Below are 22,955 nucleotides of genomic sequence, written 5' to 3' on the forward strand. Positions count from 1 at the left end.
CTGAAGATGAAAGTAAGCACTAAGTTTGCAAATACTAGTAATACCAATGAGATTGAAACAGCAGTACACGAAGAGGAAACAGGCATTGACATAAGTTGGATGGTGAATCAGATGTCGACAAACATGGAGGTTAGAAATTCGAATTGCCCCCGGTTAAAGCTTTTTTGCTCTCCAGTTTTCTCAACATACAGCAAGAATTATGTATGACTGAGTCCAAGGGAAGATTTAGTAAGTGAATGATATCAAAGATGTCGATATTCAAATTCTGTAAAGGGGATGGCTATAGACTGCCCAATAATTACGCGAATTGGCACGGTAGTTTCTGATCATATAAGCTTGTTCGTTTTGCGACTCTAGACTCAAACTTTTCTCTTTGCTCACGGTCTCCAATAAATTTTTTCCCCTCATTTCTCTCTCCACTCATTATCCAAAATCCAAATCCAAAATTCCAAAACGAACAAGCGATTGACTAGGAAACGGTAGTTTGCTGGTTAATCAGTCTCACTCTCACCCCAGCATCTGTAGACGTGGGAGAAATGCATCTGGATCTTGCTGGCTTCTCAGAAAAACTGTTCAGGCTTTTGATTAATCATTATTCAATATATATTTTTGACACACGAGCTGAGGAGTCAAGTTATTGAATGATTCCCGAGCTGTCCGGATTCCAATGGCCTCAACGGAAATGATTTAGCAAACATTGTAATTAAGACTAAAACGGAAATTTAGAACAATCATGTGACGAAAAAAGTCTATGGTAGTTGTTGGTGACGAAATTTTTTTGTCGCCTAATGTAACACGATGAAATTGGTTTCATCACTGAAAGCAACCAAACTATAAAAGTAATATTCAACTCTGTTGGAATTGCTGGTGCTCGTATTCGGACTCACGACCTCTGGTTCTCAAACTACCACTCTTTCCGTTGTATTGCTCCATTCTTGTTTTTGCTGTTCTTAGATTAGTCTTTGCATTATGTGTTAGTTGGTTTTTGGCCAATTTTCTCAACATTGTAAACGTCTAGAATTCTGCAAATGGCTGCTTCAAGACGTTATTTAACCCAACAAGTTAACACCAAATTCTCTTATTTGATAATAGGTTGTCTCCTAAAAAGAGTAATCCCAAAGTAGAATGTGGGATCAAAATACCTAGTGAGACTAGGTCTAGTTGTCCTTTCGGGATCATTTGATAAAATTGGAATGGTACAGAGACTAGAGACTAGGTCTAGCTCCTTATATTTCTCCAATGATGCAATCTGTAACTAACTTACACATCAGAAAATGTGTGGGATTAGTTCAAAATGCCTAGTGAGACTAGGTCTAGCTGTCCTTTCGGGAACATCCGATAAAATTAGAATGGTACATAGACTAGGTCTAGCTCCTTATATTTCTCCATATGATGCAATCTGTACCTAACTAACTAACTTACACATTAGAGAATGTGGGATTAGTTCAAAATACCCGGTGAGACTAGGTCTAGCTGTCCTTTCGGGAACATCCGATAAAATTGGAATGGTACAGAGACTAGGTCTAGCTCCTTATATTTCTCCATAAGATGCAATCTGTAACTAACTAACTTACACTAATGCCTATATAAAGAAGAGCAATATTACTCCTCTCATATATAGTTCCCTAAATTAGTCACTTAGCAAAAGAAAAGAAAAAGTTCCTTGATTTAGTTTTTGACACCATAACCTAACCTTCTCCTCTTTTGATCAGAGAGGAATTTCCAAAAAAGCTTCAAATCGTTTTCCTTCTTACGGAGTAGAAGGATAAAATCACTCCCACTCCAAACTAAGAGTGTACATAGAGTTCTGCTCTGACTTTAATTGAGATCCCCGCAAGTAAGCAGTGTGATTGATACCCTAAGATTAGTCATGGTGCGCATGAACTGACCCGGATACCTGAGTTAAAAAAAAAAAAAACTGCTGAATCCTGACGCTTTCCCCTTCTTTGTTTACAACCACCCAATCAGGTATGATCATTCTTCTCTATTATAAATGAATGCTTTCTTGCAGAATGGAACATATAACCTATTGCAGAATTAATTTGTATTCAAGTATGAGCTACTTCTTTCTCTTGCTGAATATTGAAATTTCGTGTTCCTCTTTAATACACTGAGGACTTCTCTGTATTTCTGTTTATTTTTCGAAAGTGATATGTTTGTATATCCTCTTCCTTTTCTATTTTTTAGAGCTCTTGTTTTAAATATGTACAAAACCAAACCTAGCTTTTTACTTAAGTTCCAATTATGAGTGACGCAGTGGTTCGATGATTTTGGGTTCCTGTGTTTACAGAGGGATTTTAATGGAGAAGATGAAGGGTGTAATTTTTAGCCTTTATAATGTTATAATGGTAGGGCTCCTTGTGGTCCTCTATATCGTTTCTACTTCATGATCAAACAAGAAGTGCCCGCACGGGAATTTATTCGACTGTTTGCTTCTCATGGATGCGGACACTTTGTTTGATTGTGAAGTATAACAACGATATGAAGGACCACCAGCAGTCCTATCATTATAATGTTATAAGGGCTAAAGATTGCACCCTTCATATCTTCTCCATTAAAACCCGCTGTAAACACATGAATTCAAAACCATCGAACCACTGCATCACTCATAATTGGAAATTAAAAGGCTAGGTTTGGTTTTGTACATATTAAATACAATAGCACTGAAAAATCGAAAAGGAAGAGAAGATACAAACATATCACTTTGGGAACTAAACAAAAATACAGACAAGTCCTCGGTGTATTGAAGAGGTACTCGAAGTTTCGGTGTTTGAAAGAAGAGAGAGAATAGCGAGTGAAAGCAAGAGAAAGAAGTAGCTTGTACTTGAATACAAATTCTGCAATAGGTTATGAATTTACAAATTCTGGGGGAGGGGTCCTCCACCTCCCCCCCGCTCCTCCCCCTCTTCTCCCACCTTCCTGACCTTCCTACCGTTGTTTCTTCCCCGTTTTCCCCTCTCGTTCCTTCGATTCCGGTCTCTGTGTCTTCTCCGGTGGTTCGGCACTTGTGACGGGGTTCCGTCCGTTTTGCTCGGCGAATCTGGTGCAACTTAGAGATGGATAGGTGTGGCGTGTGGTAGTCCGACAAGCGGCGGGCGTCGGTATGGCTAATAAAGGTGAGGCTGGTAGTTACGATTTTTTTCTGTTGCTTTTTTTCCTTTTCCGGGCTGTTTGGCCCGGTGGTTTTCCGGCTGGTTTACAGTCCGGCTTATACTGGTGTAGTTTTTCTAGGTCCAGTGGGTGTTGGTGGTGGGTTAATAATTTTAGGTTTAGCATCGTTTGGGTTGCTTGGCCGGAGTCTTCATCAGCGTTTGGGTTTCGTTGCGTGTCTAGATTGTGCCGGCAGTTTGGTCGCGTGATTTGGCTGCAACTAGAGGTTTCGGTGTTCGTCCAGATTTCATATGTGCTTTCTTGGGTTTGAGCTGGGGTCCGTTCGGATTTCTCTACTACCTGGACTTAGATTGGTTTCTAATCTAGGCGTTTCGTCGGTCCTGCTTATGCAGGGGGTGCCTGTATCGACGTCTTGGTAGTTTTGGTTCATTCTTATATCATTTGATGGAATTTGTGTTGCCTTCGGGCTTTGAAATGAATCAGAAATGATATTGGTACCGACCTCGTCGGTACCGAAATCGTAGGGACGGCCGCGCCGGGCCGTCTCCGGCCACCGGACGGCCGATCCGAGCCGTCCAAAAATTCTAAAAAAAAAAAAACGAGGGGGCCCACGCGGGAATCAACGGCATCCGAGGTGTGTAAGGTGCTTGATCCGAGCACCCTTTTTTCGTGTATATATGTATATTCGCGGAATATACATATATACACGAAAAAAGGGTGCTCGGATCAAGCACTTTATACACCTCGGATGCCGTTGATTCTCTCGTGGGCCCCCTCGTTTTTTTTTTTATAGAAATTTTAGACGGCTCCGATCGGCCGTCCGGTGGCCGGAGACGACCCGGCGCTGCCGACCCTATGATTTCGGTACTGACGGGGTCGGTGCCTGTTGCATCACTCGAAATGAATTTGACATTTTCAAAAAAAAAAATAGAACTCATGTACGAAAAATTTCTGGCTGATTGATCTATTAAATATCATGTATGAAAACAGGCCTACTCGACCTCATGTATCCACCAAGTAGCTGAAAACGATGCCGCTGATCATCTGCAAATTGACAGAGAGAAACAAATTGAAACAGGCCTACTTGAACTCATGTATCCACCTTCTGCCGCTCCGAACCATTTATTTTAACCAACACTCACAAGCCTATACTCAGCATGATTCTTATTTGATGCAATGCACGGACGGATTTAACTATTGGTCCTGCACTGTGAATCACGCAAATAAACATGAGGGTGGGGGAACAGAGAGCATTTTCTATGGGGAAAGTCTACCATACAAACCTCTTAAAATGGTGTACCATATGCACCTATTTTATGATTTATTCGTAACATTTTAGAGTGTTTCGTAACTTTTGTTTTAGAATTCATAACTTTTTAGCAATACGATTCGTAACATTTTCATTATGATTCATAACATTTTGGTGTATCTCGTAACCTTTATACGATTCGTAACTTTTTAGCAATATGATTCGTAACATTTTCTCTATAATTCATAATATTTTGGAGGGTGCATATGATACACACCCAAATAAGGGGTGTGTATTGTAGTCTTCCCCCTTTTCTATGAATTATAACTTAATGATAATTGACGATCACATCAGAGAATGTGGGATTAGTTCAAAATACCTGGTGAGACTAGGTCTAGCTGTCCTTTCGATAACATCCGATAAAATTAGAATGGTACAGAGACTAGGTCTAGCTCCTTATATTTTTCCATAAGATGCAATCTGTAACTAACTTACACTAATGCCTATAAAAAGAAGAGCACTATTACTCCTCTCATATGCAGTTCCTTAAATTAGTCACTTAGCAAATGAAAAAAAAAGAGTTCCTTAACTTAGTCGTTGACACCATAACCTAACCTTCTCCTCTTTTGATCAGAGAGGAATTTCCAAAAAAAGCTTCAAATCGTTTTCCTTCTTACGGAGTAGAAGGATAAAATCACTCCCACTCCAAATTGACTGTGCAGATAGAGTTTTGCTTTGGCTTTAATTGAGATCCCCGCAAGTAAGTAGTAAATTAACCTGGATACCTAAGTTACAGGGAAAAAAAAAAAAACTGCTGAATCCTGCCGCTTTCCCCTTCTTTGTTTACAACAACCCAATCAGGTATGATCATTCTTCTCTATTGTAAATGAATGCTTTCTTGCATAATGGAACATATAACATTATAACCTATTGCAGAATTAATTTGTATTCAAGTATGAGCTACTTCTTTCTCTTGCTCACTATTCTCTCTCTTCTTCCGAATATTGAATTTTCGTGTTCCTCTTCAATACACTGAGGACGTCTCTGTATTTCTCTTTATTTTTCGAAAGTGATATGTTTGTATATCCTTTTCCTTTTCTATTTTTTAGAGCTCTTGTTTTTAATATGTACAAAACCAAACCTAGCTTTTTACTTAAGTTCCAATTATGAGTGACGCAATGGTTCAATGATTTTGGGTTCCTGTGTTTACATAGGATTTTAATGGAGAAGATGAAGGGTGTAATTTTTAGCCTTTATAATGTTATAATGGTAGGGCTCCTTGTGGTCCTCTATATCGTTTCTACTTCAAGATCAAATGAGAAGTGTCCGCACGGGAATTAATTCGACTGTTAGCTTCTCATGGATGCGGACACTTTGTTTGATCGTGAAGTATGGCAATGTTATGAAGGACCAGTAGGAGCCCAACCATAATAATGTTTTAAGGGCTAAAAATTGCACCCTTCATATCTTCTCCATTAAAACCCGCTGTAAACACAAGAATCCAAAACCATCGAACCACTGCGTCACTCATAATTGGAACTTAAAAGGCTAGGTTTGGTTTTGTAAATATTAAATACAATAGCACTGAAAAATCGAAAAGGAAGAGAAGATACAAGCATATCACTTTGGGAACTAAACAGAAATACAGACAAGTCCTCAGTGTATTGAAGAGGTACTCGAAGTTTCGGTGTTCAAAAGAAGAGAGAGAATAGTGAGTGAAAGCAAGAGAAAGAAGTGGCTCGTACTTGAATACAAATTCTGCAATAGGTTATGTAAATTTACAATTCGGTATTGTAAATTTCGGTTTTAGCCCTTGCTTTCTTGCACGAAAAATTATTCATTCATAATTTAGCACGCATCAATTTGCATTCCGGTTAATGAAAACTTTTTTGTTACATATGCAGCCAATGTCTTTCATCATGTGTCACGACTATGTTTTATCCTTGAATTTGCCAAAAATTGTATCAAGGTGATACATTGATTCTTATGTGCATAGTTTTTATTTCACATTGAATGAAACGAGTGGTTGTAGTAATAAAGGGCTGAGTGAGTTGGGACATGCCCCTGTATATAAGTGTTAGTTAAAATGCAGGTGACACAAAAGAACTAATCAATAATAAAGATTGCTAATGGTAGGCTTTGTTACAAGGATGGATTGAGGGGCGGATGAGCCACAAGGACAGATCGAGGGCCAGATGAGTCCGGACGACCGCCATACCCAAGTTTCAAAGTTGTTTAGAGCTATAGTTGTTTAGACATCATTTTTCAGCTGCTAGGTGGATACTTGTATTTGAGTAGGCTTGTTTTAGTACAAAACATTTAACTTGCCTTTCTAAACTTAGGTCATTACATGAAGATCACACCCGGAGCTACGTTCCTAGTTGGGGTTGCATATGTAAAATTCTTTTACCATATAGTTTGAAGTATCTGGTTATTGTTCGAGAATCGATCAAGCAAAAGTTTGTGACTCCTGAATATTAGCCATAGTCTTCGAAGTTTATAGTAAACGAAGTTTTAAATATCCTCTCACCAAGGAATGTTGCTTCGGGTGCACTCTTCATATAATGCCCCGACTTCAGACAGGCAACCAAGAAGAAAGAGTTTCCGGCTGATTGATCTATAGAGCTATTAAATATCATGTACGAAAACAGGCCCACTCGAACTCATGTATCCACCAAGTAGCTGAAAAATGATGCCGCCATCATCTGCAACTTGAAAGAGAGAAACAAATAGAAACAGGCCTACTCGAACTCATGTATCCACCTTCTGCCGCTCAGAACCATTTATTTTAACCAACACTCGATCACAAGCCTACTCAGCATGATTCTTATTTAATGCAATGTACAAGCGGGGATAGGAAAAAATTGTGATCCAAATGGTAGTTTCAGATCTGATACCATTCAAGAATTAAAAATTTGTTTTTTTTTTTTTGTTGAGGGCAGGCTAATGTATGCTAATCAGACGCGGTCCATCCGTTAAACAGTGTACAGCCACGTGGATCTTGTTGGCTTCACATCAATAATCACCTGCTAGCTATTTTGCCTCATTGACTGAAGTTCTTTGGCTTATAAGCTTGAGATATGCCTTCCTATCTTTGACACTATCTTGCCTAGCTAATTACCGTTTAACTCGTTATACTTTGTGTTTTCGAGTCAATAAAAGATTTAAATTCCCTACATAGATACACAGGAGAATCAAAGTGAGGAAGTTTATGAGATGAGCACAGAAAAAGAAAAAGAACAGAAAAGATATGGCGGCGGAGTCTGTAAGACGAAGTTTGTAGTTCAAATTTGGAAGCACTCTCTATTGAGGTTTTTTTGACCACTCATAAGCTTTATTTCATTCCATATGGTGACAGCAATTAGCTTTTCGCCCTGTGTTCTTATAAGTGCATCACGATCTTTGGTTTATGACACAAAGATAATTTTTGAGAAATTTGAGTAAGTTACGCTGCACGTGGAGCATGATTACATGATTGTGAAAGCTGGCAAGATTCCTATTGTCTCAAGGTTGATGATGATCTAATGTAAAATACAGTGTATCGCAGGGGAGAAACGCAGGATCAGACTGTCTAAAAACAATACAAAAGTGTTAGTCCTTGTGTTTCTTGGTGTCATTTATGAATCTGAGCTTCTCAATGATGCTAATAAATAAGGAAACTAAATTGGTATTTCAAGTCCAGATCTTTCATTATTACATACACATAACCTCTGGAAACAATTAGAGAACATAAAAAAAAGATGCACGGGATATTGGTGAAGGAAAGCAGAAGAGAGTAGATTGTGCAGACACTTTCATGCCAGAGGAGACAGCCGGTATCAATACCGGTTGTGCATTGCATTTTCTTGAACCAACCCTTGTAAAATATTGCGTGCACAATCGCTGTATATTTGGTGGGGGACATGGAGTGAACATCTACATAAGAGGCGATGGATCCAAATCAAAATCACTTTGTTGTCTGTATGGGATTCCTTGTCTCCTTCTTCCCCTTATATATTGAGCCTAAGAACATGGAAAGAACTACAAGAAGTTTTGACAGTCCACATTTCACATTCCATATCCATTTCTCATTTTCCTTTTTCCCGATTGGAGAGAGAAATGGATTCTTCTCCTTTGAGATCAAAATCGAACTACCACGCTCGTTCTGTCAGCTTGCCCTCTATACTTCACCCGCTTATTCCTCATATCGATGAGCATTTGAATCTTGACGGACTTCAAAATATGTTTGACCGTTTGGACGATTTGCTTCTATTGCCACACACTCAACAAGCCTTTTCCCAACAACAAGAGGAGACCTATGTTGAAGAGGTTTTGGAAAAGTACCTCAGGCTCTTGGATATTTGTGCTGCTGCTAAAGATGTGTCCACCCAAACAAAGCAAGATGTACAAAACCTTCTTTCCATCTTCAGGAGAAGAAGAGATACATATGGCTTTGCTGGGTACTTAACTTCTAGAAAGAAGGCAAAGAAGGAGATCCAAAAGTCTCTAAAGGAGTTGAAGAGCATCAAAAGCAAGACTATCGAAATAGCTTCCGACAAAAGCCATGGTATTTTCGAGATCCTTAGGTTGTTAAATCAGGTTGAAGCAGCCGTGATTGGGGTGTTTGAGTCTTTGTTGTCTCATATTGCGGGGACAAAGGTTGAATCAAGGGTGAGTGGATTTTCTTTAGTTTCAAAATTGGTGCGCAGGACGAGCGTTGCATCCAAAGAGGATGAAACAAACACCAAGGCATTTGAGAACTTTGATGCTGCATTGCGCTCACTCAACAGCCACAAGACAATCAAGACTGATGGTGTAATAGACCTGGAGATTGTACAAAATCAGTTAGGAGTAATAGAATTGAGGATACAAGATATGGAAGAAGGACTAGAATGCTTGTTCAGGAGGTTAATCAAAACGAGAGTTTCCCTCCTCAACATTCTCAACCACTAGCCAAGAAAATCTTGGAGCAGAAATTTTGATGTTCATATGTAGTATGAGACAGTATACCTGTAATTTTCCCTCCAGTTATAAATCATTATACTTTGAGCAAAATTCTTGCTTATTCATCGCCTTTTTTCCCCTTTGTCCGGCTATTCATTTATCAGTTGAAGTTGAAATCAAGCTCTATGTTCACGACTGCTAGCAATACCCATGAGATTCAAAAAGAATTATAGAAGTCATGGACCGGGTAATGGGCCTTCACATGTTGAATGATGAACTTTAAGAATTGTTGATGAAAATTAACCATTCGGAATTTTTATTAGAGTAATCATTATTCATAGTATAATTTGGACACACGAGGAGTCGTCTTACTTAGTGATCCCCAAGCTGTCAGGATTCCGATTGTCTCAAGGATAATGATTTAGCAAAGAGTTGAAATGAAGACTCACACATGGGAATTTAGCATCGGATACTTTAAAATTCAGTAAGTGTACTGGTTGCCTTTTTGTTTGCATGACACTCAGACTTGGTTCACAATATACTAATTAGGCATGGCACCATTTTCAAGAATTATGAAAACTGTAGGCAAAGCGTCTCGTGCAACAATCATGTGAGCATTATTACCACCACAATCGTGTATCCGTGCGAAATCTGTCAATTACTTACTAACTTTCATGCATGGCACCATGAAGGGGAAACAGAGAAGATGGCTTTTGGAACTTAAGGAAAGAAATGGAAACATTTTTTTGGTTCCATTTTCCTTAAGGCGCTGGCTGTCATTCTGTTTCGAGGGCAGTCTTATTCAATCTAATCAGACTCACTTCCATTATTCCATAACTTTAATTGCATCTAGCTGGTTTCTTGGAAAAACCATTCAGATTTTTATTAGAGTAATCGTTATTATTCATAACATACTCAGGACACACGAGGAATCATGTTATTTAATGATGCCCAAGCTGCCAGGATTCCAATTGTCTCAAGGGTAATGATTTTGCATAGAATTGTAATTAAGAGTCGCAAGAAATTAGAATATCGGATGCTCTGAAATTGGAAAAATTGTATCCGCTGTCTTTCTTACGGGACACTCAGATTTGGTTCATGTTATACTCACTAGGCATGGCACCATTTTCGAGCATTATGAAAAATGGTGACAAAGCGTCTCCTGCAACACTCATGTGAGCATTATTACCACAATCGTATAAGCGTGCAAAATGTTATCATGCTTGTGAACTTTTATGCAGGATAGTAGGCTTTGTCTTTAATATTTACGGAGATTCTGTATGTTTGTGATAGTGACTACAATCAAACAATTAAATGGACCAATTAAGATATTTTAATGCGCACAAATGATCGGTAGATTGAAGAAAGAGTGAGTTTATGATCAAAATATGGTTCCAATCGAGGTCTCAGCTCATGAGTTTATGCAATTTCTCCTTCCCACACTGTCCTAAATCATCACCATTTATTTTTCCTCATAATCAATGGCCTATCTAAGCACATATCAAGATTCAGGACTATTTTACTTTTCATGCAGCACACTCTGGCATATTACTCTGAAATGAAGAAAGACCAGTACCATTAATTTTTTTTTCTTTCTACATATATAGCCTACATTTATCTCAGGTTGATCATGGAAGATTTATGAAAACACGGTCGTTATTAGGATGAAATGCTATCATGGCTATGACAGCAATGTTTCCCTCCCAACAGCTACCCAGCTCAGCACCAAATTTTAACCAAAATTTACAGGCCTAACTGAGCATGACTCCGATATAATGAAATGCGCGAGTGGCATGACTGGGATCAAATGCTGTCTCAGCTATGACGATGTCAGCTCAGAAACTACCGCGCCAATCATATAATCTTTTGGGCAGTCTATAATCATCCCCATCACAAAATTAGAATCTTGAGAACTTAAAAGTATACTATTACAATTAATCTTCATGTGGAGTTAACTTTTAACACATTATTTCTTCTATTTTGAGAAAATTGGAACGTAAAAAAGCTTTATCTGTGATCATTCAAATTTCTAAGCTCAAAGTTTTTCAATTTTTACAAAGACACCCTTTAGATAATTCAATATTATTGTTTCCCCTCTAGCTAAATAGTTTTTTTTTACTTCACCATAATTTTTAGAATTCGAGAACTACAGCATATTGAACATGGTGTTACTCTAATCTTCAAGTGATCAATGAACAAATAGTTTGAGAATAGGAAGAAGTGGTGTATAAGCTAAAAATTTTGTGCAAAGTATATTGATTTATATTTGGAAGAAAAATTACAAGCCTATTCCTCATTTACACTCAATTAGAATGCATTGGCTCCATGATTTTCTAGGCTAGTTGTTGAGAATGTTGAGGAGTGAAACTCTAGTTCTAATAAAACGCCTAAGCAAGTGCTCTAGAACTTCTCCCACAACTTCTATGCTCAACTCCAACTCTCCTAGTTGGTTTTGCACCGTCTTGATATTGATGGGTGTGTGCACTGCAGCATCTACCTTCTCAAACTCACTGATGACTGTCTCCTTCGCTGGACACGTTGCTCTCTTGTGGTGGATCAGTTTGGAAACCGAAGACCACCCACTTCTCCTTGATTGCATATTCGTTCCCAAAGTGTAGCACAACAAGGACTCCAGTGCGGAAACAGTGACATCTTCAACCTCTTTCAACATGCTAAAGGTGGCAACAGTTTCATGGTCTTTGTCCAAGGCTGGAACATTAAGTGTGTCTTTGTTTTCGATACTCTTCAAATCCTTCATTAACTTCTCGATCACCTTCTTTGCCTTCTTTCTAGAGGCTAAGTACCCACCAAAGTCATTTGCATCCCTTTTCCTTCATAGAACTGTGAGTTGTTCTTTCACATCTTCCTTCATCTGTGAGAAGATGTCTTTAGTGGCTGCACAAGCATCCAAGAGCCTGAGATATCCATTTAAGGCTTCTCCAACCCATTTCTCATTCGATTCTCTTGCTAATCTTTGTTGGGTTTGTGGTAATAGCAGTAAATCATCGACAGTCATACAAATTTTCAAGGCTGCTTAATCTATTTGATATCGAGGGCAATGATGAGGAGGTAGCTTCTGAAGCACATAGTCTGCACAAATGCTCACTGAAATGAGGAATGATGGGAGGGGATCTAGAAGGCAAGCTAACAGATCGGCATGGTATGATTTCGATCTCAAAGGAGAGGAAGACATTTTTGTTCTTTCTAGTTTGGACTATGGCTTAGCAATGGATTGAACAATTGATCAATCTTGAGAGATGCGACTCTTCCCTTGGCATATGCTCAATTATATAGGACGTTGGCTGGAGGAGACATTAGGAATCTCATATCTTTAATTATCAGAGAAATATAACATGATTGAATTGGAAAGTAAATTTTAATTCTGGAAATGTTTATAGATTGTCTCCCCACCACCAGGTTTGTGATTTGGATCTAACTACTTATCATGGCCATGTTTTGTGGATTGTCTCCCACCCAAAGTTCCAAACTACTACCAAATTTCTTTCCTATTGCATAATTCGCAATACCAGCAATGCACGAGTGGCAACAGTGCAAGAAATAGGGCGTCAAGAGCACATTACTATTGCTTAAACTGCTTATCATGGCCAATTCTGCAGCACAGGCATCAATGACTTTAACCAAAATTCACAGGCCTACCTAAGCATGGTTGCTAAGTAATGTAATGCAAGAGTGGCATTGACTCCATCAGTGAAACAATAAAAGTAAAGAAAATACTCAAGTACTATTTCAGGGAACACGAAGGGAACAATATAAAAACATAGTGTTTATGTAAGGGACCTGCTATGAGTTTCAAAGTAAAAATTTCATTGCCTAGTAGTTTGTAACCAGGTGGTGGGAGACAATCCGTAATCATCGCCAACATTTTCCATACAGATCCCCCTTACCCCCCACATATAATTGATGTTGGTGACATTCCTTGTCTCCTCCAGCCTATGGTATATGTATTGAGCATATGCCAAGGGAAAGGTCACAACTCATGACAAAATTTTGATCCATTGTTCCTTCTAGACTTCCAGTCCTAAGTCAAATTCCCCTTGAGAAAGAAGAAAATGGCATCCTCTCCTTTGAGATCAAAATCCTACCATGCCCGTTCTGTCAGCTTGCCCTCTAGAACTCGTCCACTCATTCCTCAATTTGATGACCATTTGTGTAGACTTAATGCTTCTTCTGAGGCTACCACTTCTTCATTGCTGTCAATAAGCAATACAATAAGCGGCCTGGAAAATGTATATGACTGTGTTGATGAATTGCTCCGGCTACCTCACACACAACAAAGACTAGGCCAAGAATGTAATGAAAAATCAGTTGAAGAAGTGTTGGACGGATATCTTAGGCTCTTGGATGCTTGTGTGGCCACCAAAGACATCTTCTCACTGACAAAGGAAGACGTGAAAGAACAACACTCAAACCTGCGGAGAAAAAGGGATGCAAGTGACTTTGGTGGATACATAGCCTCTAGAAAGAAGGCGAAGAAGGTGATCCTGAAGTTACTAAATGATTTAAAGTGTATCAAACACAAAGATATACTTCGTGGTCTTTCCTTAGATAAGAGTCATGGAACTATTGCTATTTTTAGCATGTTGAAAGAGGTTGAAATTGTCACATTTTGTGCATTGGAGTCCTTGTTGTGCTATGCTTCGGGAAGAAAGGTGCAATCAAGGAGAAGTGGATGGTCATTGGTTTCCAGACTCATGCACCATGAGAGAGCAGCCTGTCAAGCAAAAGAAACAGTTGTTAGCGAATTTGCGAATATTGATGCTGCGATCCGTGTGCTCGTTGGTCATCAGCCAATCAAATCAGTCCACAACAAGAACATCGAGAGGGTGCAAAACCAGCTAGGAGAGTTGGAGTTGAGCATTCAAGATGCGGAAGAAGTTCTAGAGCGCTTGCTCAGGCGTTTAATTAGAACCAGAGTTTCCCTCCTCAACATTCTTACATTCTCAATAACTAGACTAGAAAATCCTGGAGCTGAAAGTTCATACTTGTAATTTATCCGGCACTTACAAATCAATATAGATTGCACAAACTTTATGGCTTATACATTACTTGTTTCATGTTCTTAAATTTTTGGCTTTGTACATCACATGAAAATTAGAGTAACACTAGGTTTATTAAGGTTGTTACACCTTGGTCGCTCGTCGTTTGTGGTCTGGGGTTTAGGCCCTCCATGAGCGGCCGTCAATGTGATGACATCTGAAAGAGTGGGATGGAGTCTTACGGTCCGAACAACCGTCTTGATCTCGGAAGATATATCGATGGTGCAATCCCCTTTTTTCTTTTGGTGCTTGTTTGAATGATTTTCTGTATTCCTTGCTTTTTGTTTTTGTTTTTCAAGTGATGTAATAAGACATATCTTGGCTCCAAATGAGCTGAAATGGTATCACATGAACCAAAGGCATCTGAGAATGTCCCGGGATGCATGAAACATAGAAAGCACCAAACCGGGAACTTAGCGTACGCAAACCGTTAAGGCCCCGTTCTCCTAACTAATTTAAATAAATACTTATTTTTTAGGTTAAAAGTGATGTATTGTGAGAGAATGACATATCTCGTGAAAAGAAAAATAAGTACTTAAAAATTAAAAACCTTAGTGGAGCGGTGTCTTAATTGTGGCCGCAAATCTCGAAGTATGCTGCCACAAAACTCAAAGTTTGCGGACTCAGTCAATGCACCTGAGGATGCATAAGGAATGAATTTGGAACCTATGGAAAAGAAAATAAAGAAAAGCAAAAATTATTTTCTCTAGTTTGATTTGAGAGGTTACGGAGAGGAAAATAACAAAATGAAGAATTACGCATAGTGAATTTTGCTCTACACTTTCCTCAAAACTTTCTTTTCTTTCCTTTCCTTTATTTATTTTCCTAAAAAGAGAAGAAAGGAAAATTTAAAAAAAATTCCCTCCCATTGTTTGGAACATGATGCTCCCAATTGTTTCCAACCGTACCGTTGGATTGTATAAGTGGATCTCGACCATTAATTGTCAAAACATCTCAGTAGTGAATATAGTCATCCAATGTAGTAAGTGTATCCATGTAAAATAACGAGTGTTGCTTTAGTAAATGGTAAACTAGCATAGTTGGTAAGTTCATGTTCCCTCTGGGGTGGCCCCAAGAGGAGCGGGGTTTGGGCCCTTTAGAGTTTCCGGGCTATGGATAACCTCTGAGCCCCTGTTAACTAATATCGTATCACCAACCCCCGCTAACCATACAATATTAGAAAATTTTTTTTAAAAAAAACCCTGTTTATATGGTAAGTAATATTGCAATTTTTTTGACAAAAAAAATAATAAAACTATCTCGTTTTTAACAAATTCACCATACTTTTTATGATTGGTTTTGATTTAATGCCGTGATTTACATATTTTTCAATTTAAGGGTTCATATTCAATGGTAGCAGACTGAAATTTTCCACTTCCCTCAGATTCCAAACAGAGGGTTACGTTCCAGACGGGCCGGAAGGTTTTTTATGTTCGTTTTATCGTGGCCACTTTCTTTATGCCCAGATGGAGTTTGCGTTGGTAAATGTCTGGCGGCGTGACAAATAAGCCCCAAAACGCTAACTTTTCTCTCCCACTCTCTCTCTCTCTCTCTCTCTCTCTCTGCGGTGTTGGTGGGCAGCAGTGGTGGTGGTGGTGGTGGTGACTGGATTGGGAGCTAGGATTTTAAGATTGAGGATTTTTTTTCGAAATTAGGGGTTGGGATTTCTCTCGGCAGTTGGCGGTTTTCTCGGGGGAATAGGGTCGCGAAATCAGGGGTTGAAGCTTCCGGTTGTGGTGGTGTTCCTTGTCTATCTTCGCGGCCATGGCTGCAGGTGGTTCTAGTTCCGCCGTGGTTCCGGCTTTCGATCCGGACGAGTACCGGCCTCTGCCGCATGAGTTCGAGCCGGTGGGTCTAAAGCTGTACCAGCAGAAATCAAGGAAGATAAATAAGCACCGGAAAAAGAAAGCAAGGATACTCGACAACGAGGCAGTGCCACGAGAGCCGGAGATACACTTCTCAGTGAAGAACAAAGAGGTAAAAAAACTCTCAAGGTTTTCAAATTAAACTTGGTCCAATGTGTTATCATGACAGTTGCTTTCGTTCCTAGAACGAGAAATGCTATTAGATTTAGGAGGAATGAAAAACAAGTAAAAAAGGAAGATACATGCATGGTGATGGATCTTGATTATATGCTCTCATGATGACAGTGACGTAGCCAGAAAACTATGTAAGTGGGGCACCTTTTAAACACATTTCAACCATAAAATTTCGTTTTAAGCAATGTTAAAACATTTGTGCTAAGAATTGAAAAACCTAACATAATTTTTTAATATAGTAAAATACAAAGAATATAAAAACAATCAAACTACTTGAATTGTCTTAGCGGATAAGTCTAAAAGCAATTCACTACACAATATTTAGCATTATTGCTCCCATTATTAATATTTGCTAAAGTATAAAACATATAACCCATGGTTTAGGCATTTTTGAATTTTAGACATTATGCATTAGAGAGTTCCAAATAGTAAGTGGTGGCTATTTTTCACATTAGATATCTCATTTCGCCGGTATAATGACAATGTTCAAATATGTGGAAAATAAATTGAGAATGAAATGATATTCGACTAGAGAAAATACAATTATGAAATACTTAACTAGAGAAAATACAAAATATACATTTTAAAATCTTAAATTTAAAAAAAAATTGAGTGGGGGCGCGTGCCCCCGCTCGTCCTATTCTCCCTCCGCCATTGAGATGAAGTCTTACAGACACATAACTCCGCTAATGCGTTTCTTATGATGCATGATTGTTTTATTTTCTGAATGTACCTGAATGTTCAAATTTTCTTGATGAAAACATGGACTAACTGATAGGATTGAGTGATGATTTTAAACCTGAGGACGCTGCATGCTGCGTCTAACCTTCGAACACTCCTTCGAATTATGGGTAGATCATAGACGTTGAAATAATACTGCCCCTATGTATGTTTTAAGCCCTTTTTAGCCTTGTTTATGCTTTGTTTATGCTTTTGATCCATGAGATACGACTAACTGTCATTATTATTCTACTGTAATGCTTAGGATGCGTGAATGCTTGGAACGAGGATTATGGTGTGTGATGAACTTTTGCACTACTGAATTCGGTCACCATGTCATCCATGACCATTCCAATCCATGCTTTTAGGGTGCATGTTTGGATGCATGATGCATGAATGTTGTTTGAATTTACCACTTATATGCTAACTCCCTTTTCTATTATCGTTAAACCTTGTAGGCAAAGGATTACATCAGGGGCTTCGGGGGTTCAGGGAAGGTGAAACAATGGTATGAGACACTCCCCCGAAGAGCAAAGGAGTTGGTAGATGGCACAGGCTTTGGGGGGTTTGTACAGCTGCTAGGCGAGACTAGTAACGATCGCTTGCAGCTTACAGCCCTAGCCGAGAGGTGGTGGGATACTACCAATACATTTCACCTACCCTTTGGGGAGGCTACACTAACACCTCTGGACTTCGCGGCAATTACTGGGATACGGGTTGGGGGAGATCCGATTCCATTTGATATTGGACTTTACAAAAATAGGTCTGCTTTGGTCTATTTTCTCGGTCGGGTGCCTGATATGACTGACACAGGTACCGTGCGTTACTCATGGTTTTACGAGACTTTCAAGAAGCATCCTTGTGTAATGGAGAGGGATTATGAGCACGTGGCCCGAGCCTTCCTATTGTATTTGTTTGGGGCCGCATTGTTTCCGAATAAGGATAGTCGGGTTCACCTGCACTATTTGGCTGGGATGAAGGACTTGTCCACTGTCAAGGACTACGATTGGGGAGGTGCTGCACTTGCTACTCTTTATGGCCATATGGGGGCCATCTCCAGGGGGACCACATTGAGTATGGGGGGATACTGGCGGGTTTGGGAGGTAAACCGTTGTATCAATGTTCTTTGTTCCTATTGCTTTCACTTGTTTGCTCCTTTCCTTTACTCATTTATGCATCGTTATTAGTTTAAAGGTTTCTAGTATGCATTTTTAATGCAGATATGGAGTTACGAGTTTTTGAGGATGCATGTTCCAAAAAATAGCTATGCAGACCCTTCGGTGATCCCCCGAGGATTGAAGTGGGCGCGAGACTCTAGGGGAAAGAAGGAAGGTAGGAAGAACTTGACGACATATCGTCTTTTCTTGGACCAATTGATGAAGGAACATGTAAGCTTATAATTTTTTTTGGTTTCATTGGATCTTTCAATCTTCAAAACTATTCTTATCGATCTTTGGCATTAACTGCAGGTGATTTGGGATGTATGGGCGGGGGTTGATCCAGTGGTACACGCTGATTTATTGAGGAGTGGACAGGCCAATGGTCGGAGGATTTTGTTGGAGGGACCATTTTGCAGACAGTGGTACCTGGGGGAGAGAGTGGTGAGACAGTCCCTAGGCTACGACGTATTTAGGGTGCCGAAACCGATTCCCACTTCTATGCTGAATACGAGGAGCTTGACAGTAGAGGATGTGGCGCGATGGACTAAGGGTGAGGATGCTGCCACCTTTTTGGAAGAGTCCGGGGACTACGAGGAGCACATGGTACAGAGGCTTACGCCTGTCTTGGGTGTAAGTAGAGTTCAGAGAGGCCCTCCCCCAGGACCACATGCTGTAACTGTGCCATCGGCGGCAACAGAAGCAGCTCCAACAGAAGGAGGAGCTGAGGTTCCAATTGGTGCTCTTTTGGTGGAGCTTCCTCAGTTGCCATGGCAAGTGGACTACTACAGTAGAACGGGGCAGAGGCGGTACATTGACATTCCTAGTCCAGAGCACGGGGACTTCACTCTCCCGCCTAATGTCCAACAGGTTTGTTTCCTTTCTTCAACCTTGAATTTCAGTCTTCACTTGCCTTTTATGTTTACTTGCAATGATGCACGTGCTGCACGTGGAGTTTGTCAAATTATGGAAGTTTAGTTTATGAAATTTGCAGTATTTTTCCTGACCTTCACAAGTTGCATACACAAATGCCCAATTTGAACTTTTTGAAATGATATTTCGACACGTTTTTCATTTGGTGTAATCTTGGAATAACGTGGTTTCTCAACTATTATTGAATTAGAACACAGTTGCTTTCCAAAGTACTCAATTGACAACCATTTGTCTCAGTTATAAGCATATTTACCAGCAAATGAAGATAACTTTGTAAATTTTGATTCTCTTTATATATCAAAACCTTAAATTTCTACTGTGCAATCATGCTAGCACCCAGGAACAAAATAATTAAATTCAAAATAACATTTAAAATTAGACCTAAACCATCACAATCCATTTCTCATCAAATTCTATTTTTGCATCAAGCTCTTACCAAATCATATGCTACTACACATTCAATTGTCGTGCTTTTTACAAGATTAGATTATGGCATTTATGCTACTCTTTGCCTTGACATTTAAGGTCCTTTGCATACCTTGTAATAACCATTCAGAATGATAACTATCAATATTATCAGTTCAAACTCCAACCGGGGATAGTCACATGCGAATAAACAGTTTAACACATGGACAATTTGCCTTCACCGGCTTAGCACATAAAATTTACCTATAGACAATAAGCACCTTGAACACAATATCATCGTTTTTCCAAAACGATCTCCCATATAAATTAGAATCCCCAAAGAAGTATTAATTCAACTTATCCACTGGAATGTTCAATGTTTTGTCTCGTTAATTGAATTTACATGTTAAGGGATTTTAAGATAAAAAAGGCTTAGTGATCCGCTCTCCACCGCCCAACACACTACAATGGATACTTTTTTAGACATCCCACTTAGTGCGAGTGATTCAGTTCAAAAAAACTTTAGATACGTTACGGTGTTGACTCCGAAGGAGCTTAGCGATTCCCCTCCCCATAACCCTAAGCGCAAAAGTATCCCAATCAATGTGTGTGAAGCAAAAGAAGGAGAATTTTAAACTTAATGGACAATACATGGTGAATGGCTTGAGATGTGGAAAATGTATGATTTTATTTGGATTACAATGTTTTTTCAAAGTTTAAATTAATAAGTTAGAATTATATTTTATATTTTTCATTTTGGACTAAGGTGGCTTTTTTTTGCCTCGGTATGTAGAACATAGGTAAATTTTTTTTTTTGCAAGACTTAAGTATTGAATGTTGAATATTGATTTGCTTTCCTTGACTTTTGCTTCTCTTAATCTTTTCTTTTTCGTAGTTATCAATTCTTCTAGTAATCTATTTCTACGTTAGCCTGCCAGTTCATTGTGCCTTACTAAACATTTAAGAACACAACTTAGTGGTGGATCAAGAAATATCATGTTCATATGCACTATCAAGTTAAGAAGCACATACGCAGATACATAAGGCACAACACGGACACGAGGACACGTTATTACTCTAAAATGTATGACCCGGACACATTGAGGATGCGATGATTTATGTATATTCAGTAATTTAGTTAGGTGTACATAGGACCATAGGTTTGCATTTCAAATTTACAAAGTAGAAAAGATACAATAAATAATGAAGATTCTAAACAGACTCGAGTTTCAATAAATCCTTAAACGTACGTATCCTTTGCACTAATCTGCACATTTTCGTTGACGTTTAAATATGATTAAGCATAACAATTATATTTTTCTAACTTGTTTAAGAAAGTGATATGCCACATTCTAAACTTTCATAATTAATTACATGTTAGTAACCGTCTAAGAAGTGTCTACTATATGTTAGTTTCTCAGTAACACATACCTATGAAATCCCGAACACGTCCCCAAAATAGTGTGGGATACTTGTCCCAATTAATGTCCTAGAGTATTCTAGAAGTGTCGGAGTTGACACGTAGGACATGAACACTCCACCTTCTTTGAAATGTCCATACTACTTAGCTATCACGTATCAACACATGACCAAAGAGTAAAATATTCAACAAAAAAGAGAAGGCTATGTATTGAGAAGTTAAGCTGTGCATCATTTTGGAGGGGAGAGATATAATTTGGCTTTACAGTAATAGAATCATCTTAAATATAAATCCACCAAACGAAGGTCTTTTTATTTATATGCAAACCCAACAGTAATCTTGTCTAAGAAGCACTCACACACCTAAGTCATTGCCATATTCATGCAAGAAACGCTGGGGATACTGGCACTCCAACAACACATGTGAATATTTATAGGACACACTAAATGACTTGTCCAGTGAATACAATAAAATCAATAGGGCACACATTTGAGATACACTGAGGACACGTGTGTCTCAAGCGAGACACATTTAACGACTTAGAACTTAGTGTCACTCCGTAATGTAAAAACTTAGTTCAAGAGTTAAACATATAACTTATGATTTGTCTTTTTTTGGACGCATAACTTAGGTGCCGGAGAAGGAGGAGCCTGCTGGACTGGGGTCTGGAAGGGTGTGTGGTTGGGAAAGGGGAGAGGGAGGGATTTTGTGAGACGATAGAGAGGGAGGAGAGGGAGTGTTCTAATCTCAGCCATTGAAATGAATGGCTGAGATCTTGTGTCGAAAGTTGTGTTATTTGTTGTGTGAGGGGAACTAGCCCCATATTAAAGACATTTTCTCTTTTAATATGATATTTTCTCTTTTATATTTATCTCGTCTCTCGTGTTCAAGTCCTCAATACTCCTCATTAATTTAGAAGTACTCTCTGCACTTACTCTATGAGACTGCATTTCAATTTTTAACTTTGTAAGTATTCATCAACTTTGGGCTTTGAACTTGGAGTCCAACGTAAGACATGATTAAATCTAGAACAATGCAAGTCTCTTTCCTTTGGTTTTTTAATTTCCCTGGTTTCGCAGTACTATTTCTAAGATTTCTATCCAATGTTTAGAAAAATGGTTTTATTTTGATCTTTTTGCCTAGGGGTTCTAAAACTGAAGCGTTGTATTGTAATTTGTAAATACATTCTACTTTTGAGGCTATATTTGGAATGAAAAGTGTGGGAAACAATTTAGCCCCCGATTTTTTAAAGTAGAAAGATAAGATATGTGGAATATGGGTCCGATCAGTTTTCCTTTTCAGGTGCCCCGGGAGTATGTGGAGGCGTGCTTTCGTAATATAAGTGGCTTAAGAGTCCTTGTCCGACAGCAGGCAATGACGGACAAGACAGTGAGACCTCCTCAGTTGGGGAGCGAGGATGAGGAGTAGGACGAGGACACAGAGTTGGCTAGTATCGTGGCTTCACCTTCGGGGCTTTTGGCCAAGAAGCCCCGTCAGTGGCACTCAGTTCTTTACTTTCCTTTATGCTTGTACGTAGTGTTAGGGTAGATGATTTGTATGATGATGCTCAGTTTATACCCTATTTTGTATTTTGCATCGAACGGTAATCGCACTTATTGCTTTCGATTAGTCTAGTTGATGCCATAGTTCTGATTTATGACCCTTTTCTCATATGAAAGTCGTGGATTCTCAAATTTGATTTCGATAGTAAGTCCATAATGAGTATGGCTATATACTACAAATTCTTGATGGCTGTGTTTGGATGAGACGATGGGCGTTGGGGCATGCGAAAGAAGCGAGGAAGTTCTGTCAAACTTATGCTGCGAACAGACCTTGCGGCCAAAAAATCAGAGGTTGCAGCCACAAGTTTCAGGTTTGCGGCCACATATTTGTTGTGGGAAAGAGTTTCAGAACACCAGATTACAAATTGCGGTCGCAAAC

The 22,955-nt window shown here is 39.1% G+C and overlaps 3 protein-coding genes across 3 annotated transcripts; all 3 read left to right on the top strand.

Annotated features, from left to right (window-relative positions):
- Positions 1-8,458: 8,458 nt before the first annotated feature.
- On the top strand, positions 8,459-9,292 carry LOC131327475 (uncharacterized). Its single transcript, XM_058360639.1, has one exon. It carries the CDS (start codon positions 8,459-8,461, stop codon positions 9,290-9,292), a length of 834 nt encoding a protein of 277 aa, XP_058216622.1.
- Positions 9,293-13,320: 4,028 nt separating this feature from the next.
- Positions 13,321-14,292, top strand: LOC131327476 (uncharacterized). The gene has a single exon (XM_058360640.1). The coding sequence runs from the start codon at positions 13,354-13,356 to the stop codon at positions 14,290-14,292; it is 939 nt and encodes a 312-aa protein (XP_058216623.1). The 5' UTR covers positions 13,321-13,353.
- Positions 14,293-15,709: 1,417 nt separating this feature from the next.
- LOC131325556 (protein MAIN-LIKE 2-like) lies at positions 15,710-22,708 on the top strand. Its single transcript, XM_058357875.1, has 5 exons — positions 15,710-16,317; positions 17,558-18,202; positions 18,320-18,487; positions 18,569-19,126; positions 22,317-22,708. Exons 1-5 carry the CDS (start codon positions 16,105-16,107, stop codon positions 22,440-22,442), a joined length of 1,710 nt encoding a protein of 569 aa, XP_058213858.1. The 5' UTR covers positions 15,710-16,104; the 3' UTR covers positions 22,443-22,708.
- The last annotated feature ends 247 nt before the right edge of the window (positions 22,709-22,955 follow it).

The sequence above is a fragment of the Rhododendron vialii genome, chromosome 5a (genome assembly GCF_030253575.1).
Source record: "Rhododendron vialii isolate Sample 1 chromosome 5a, ASM3025357v1".
Taxonomy (NCBI): domain Eukaryota; kingdom Viridiplantae; phylum Streptophyta; class Magnoliopsida; order Ericales; family Ericaceae; genus Rhododendron; species Rhododendron vialii.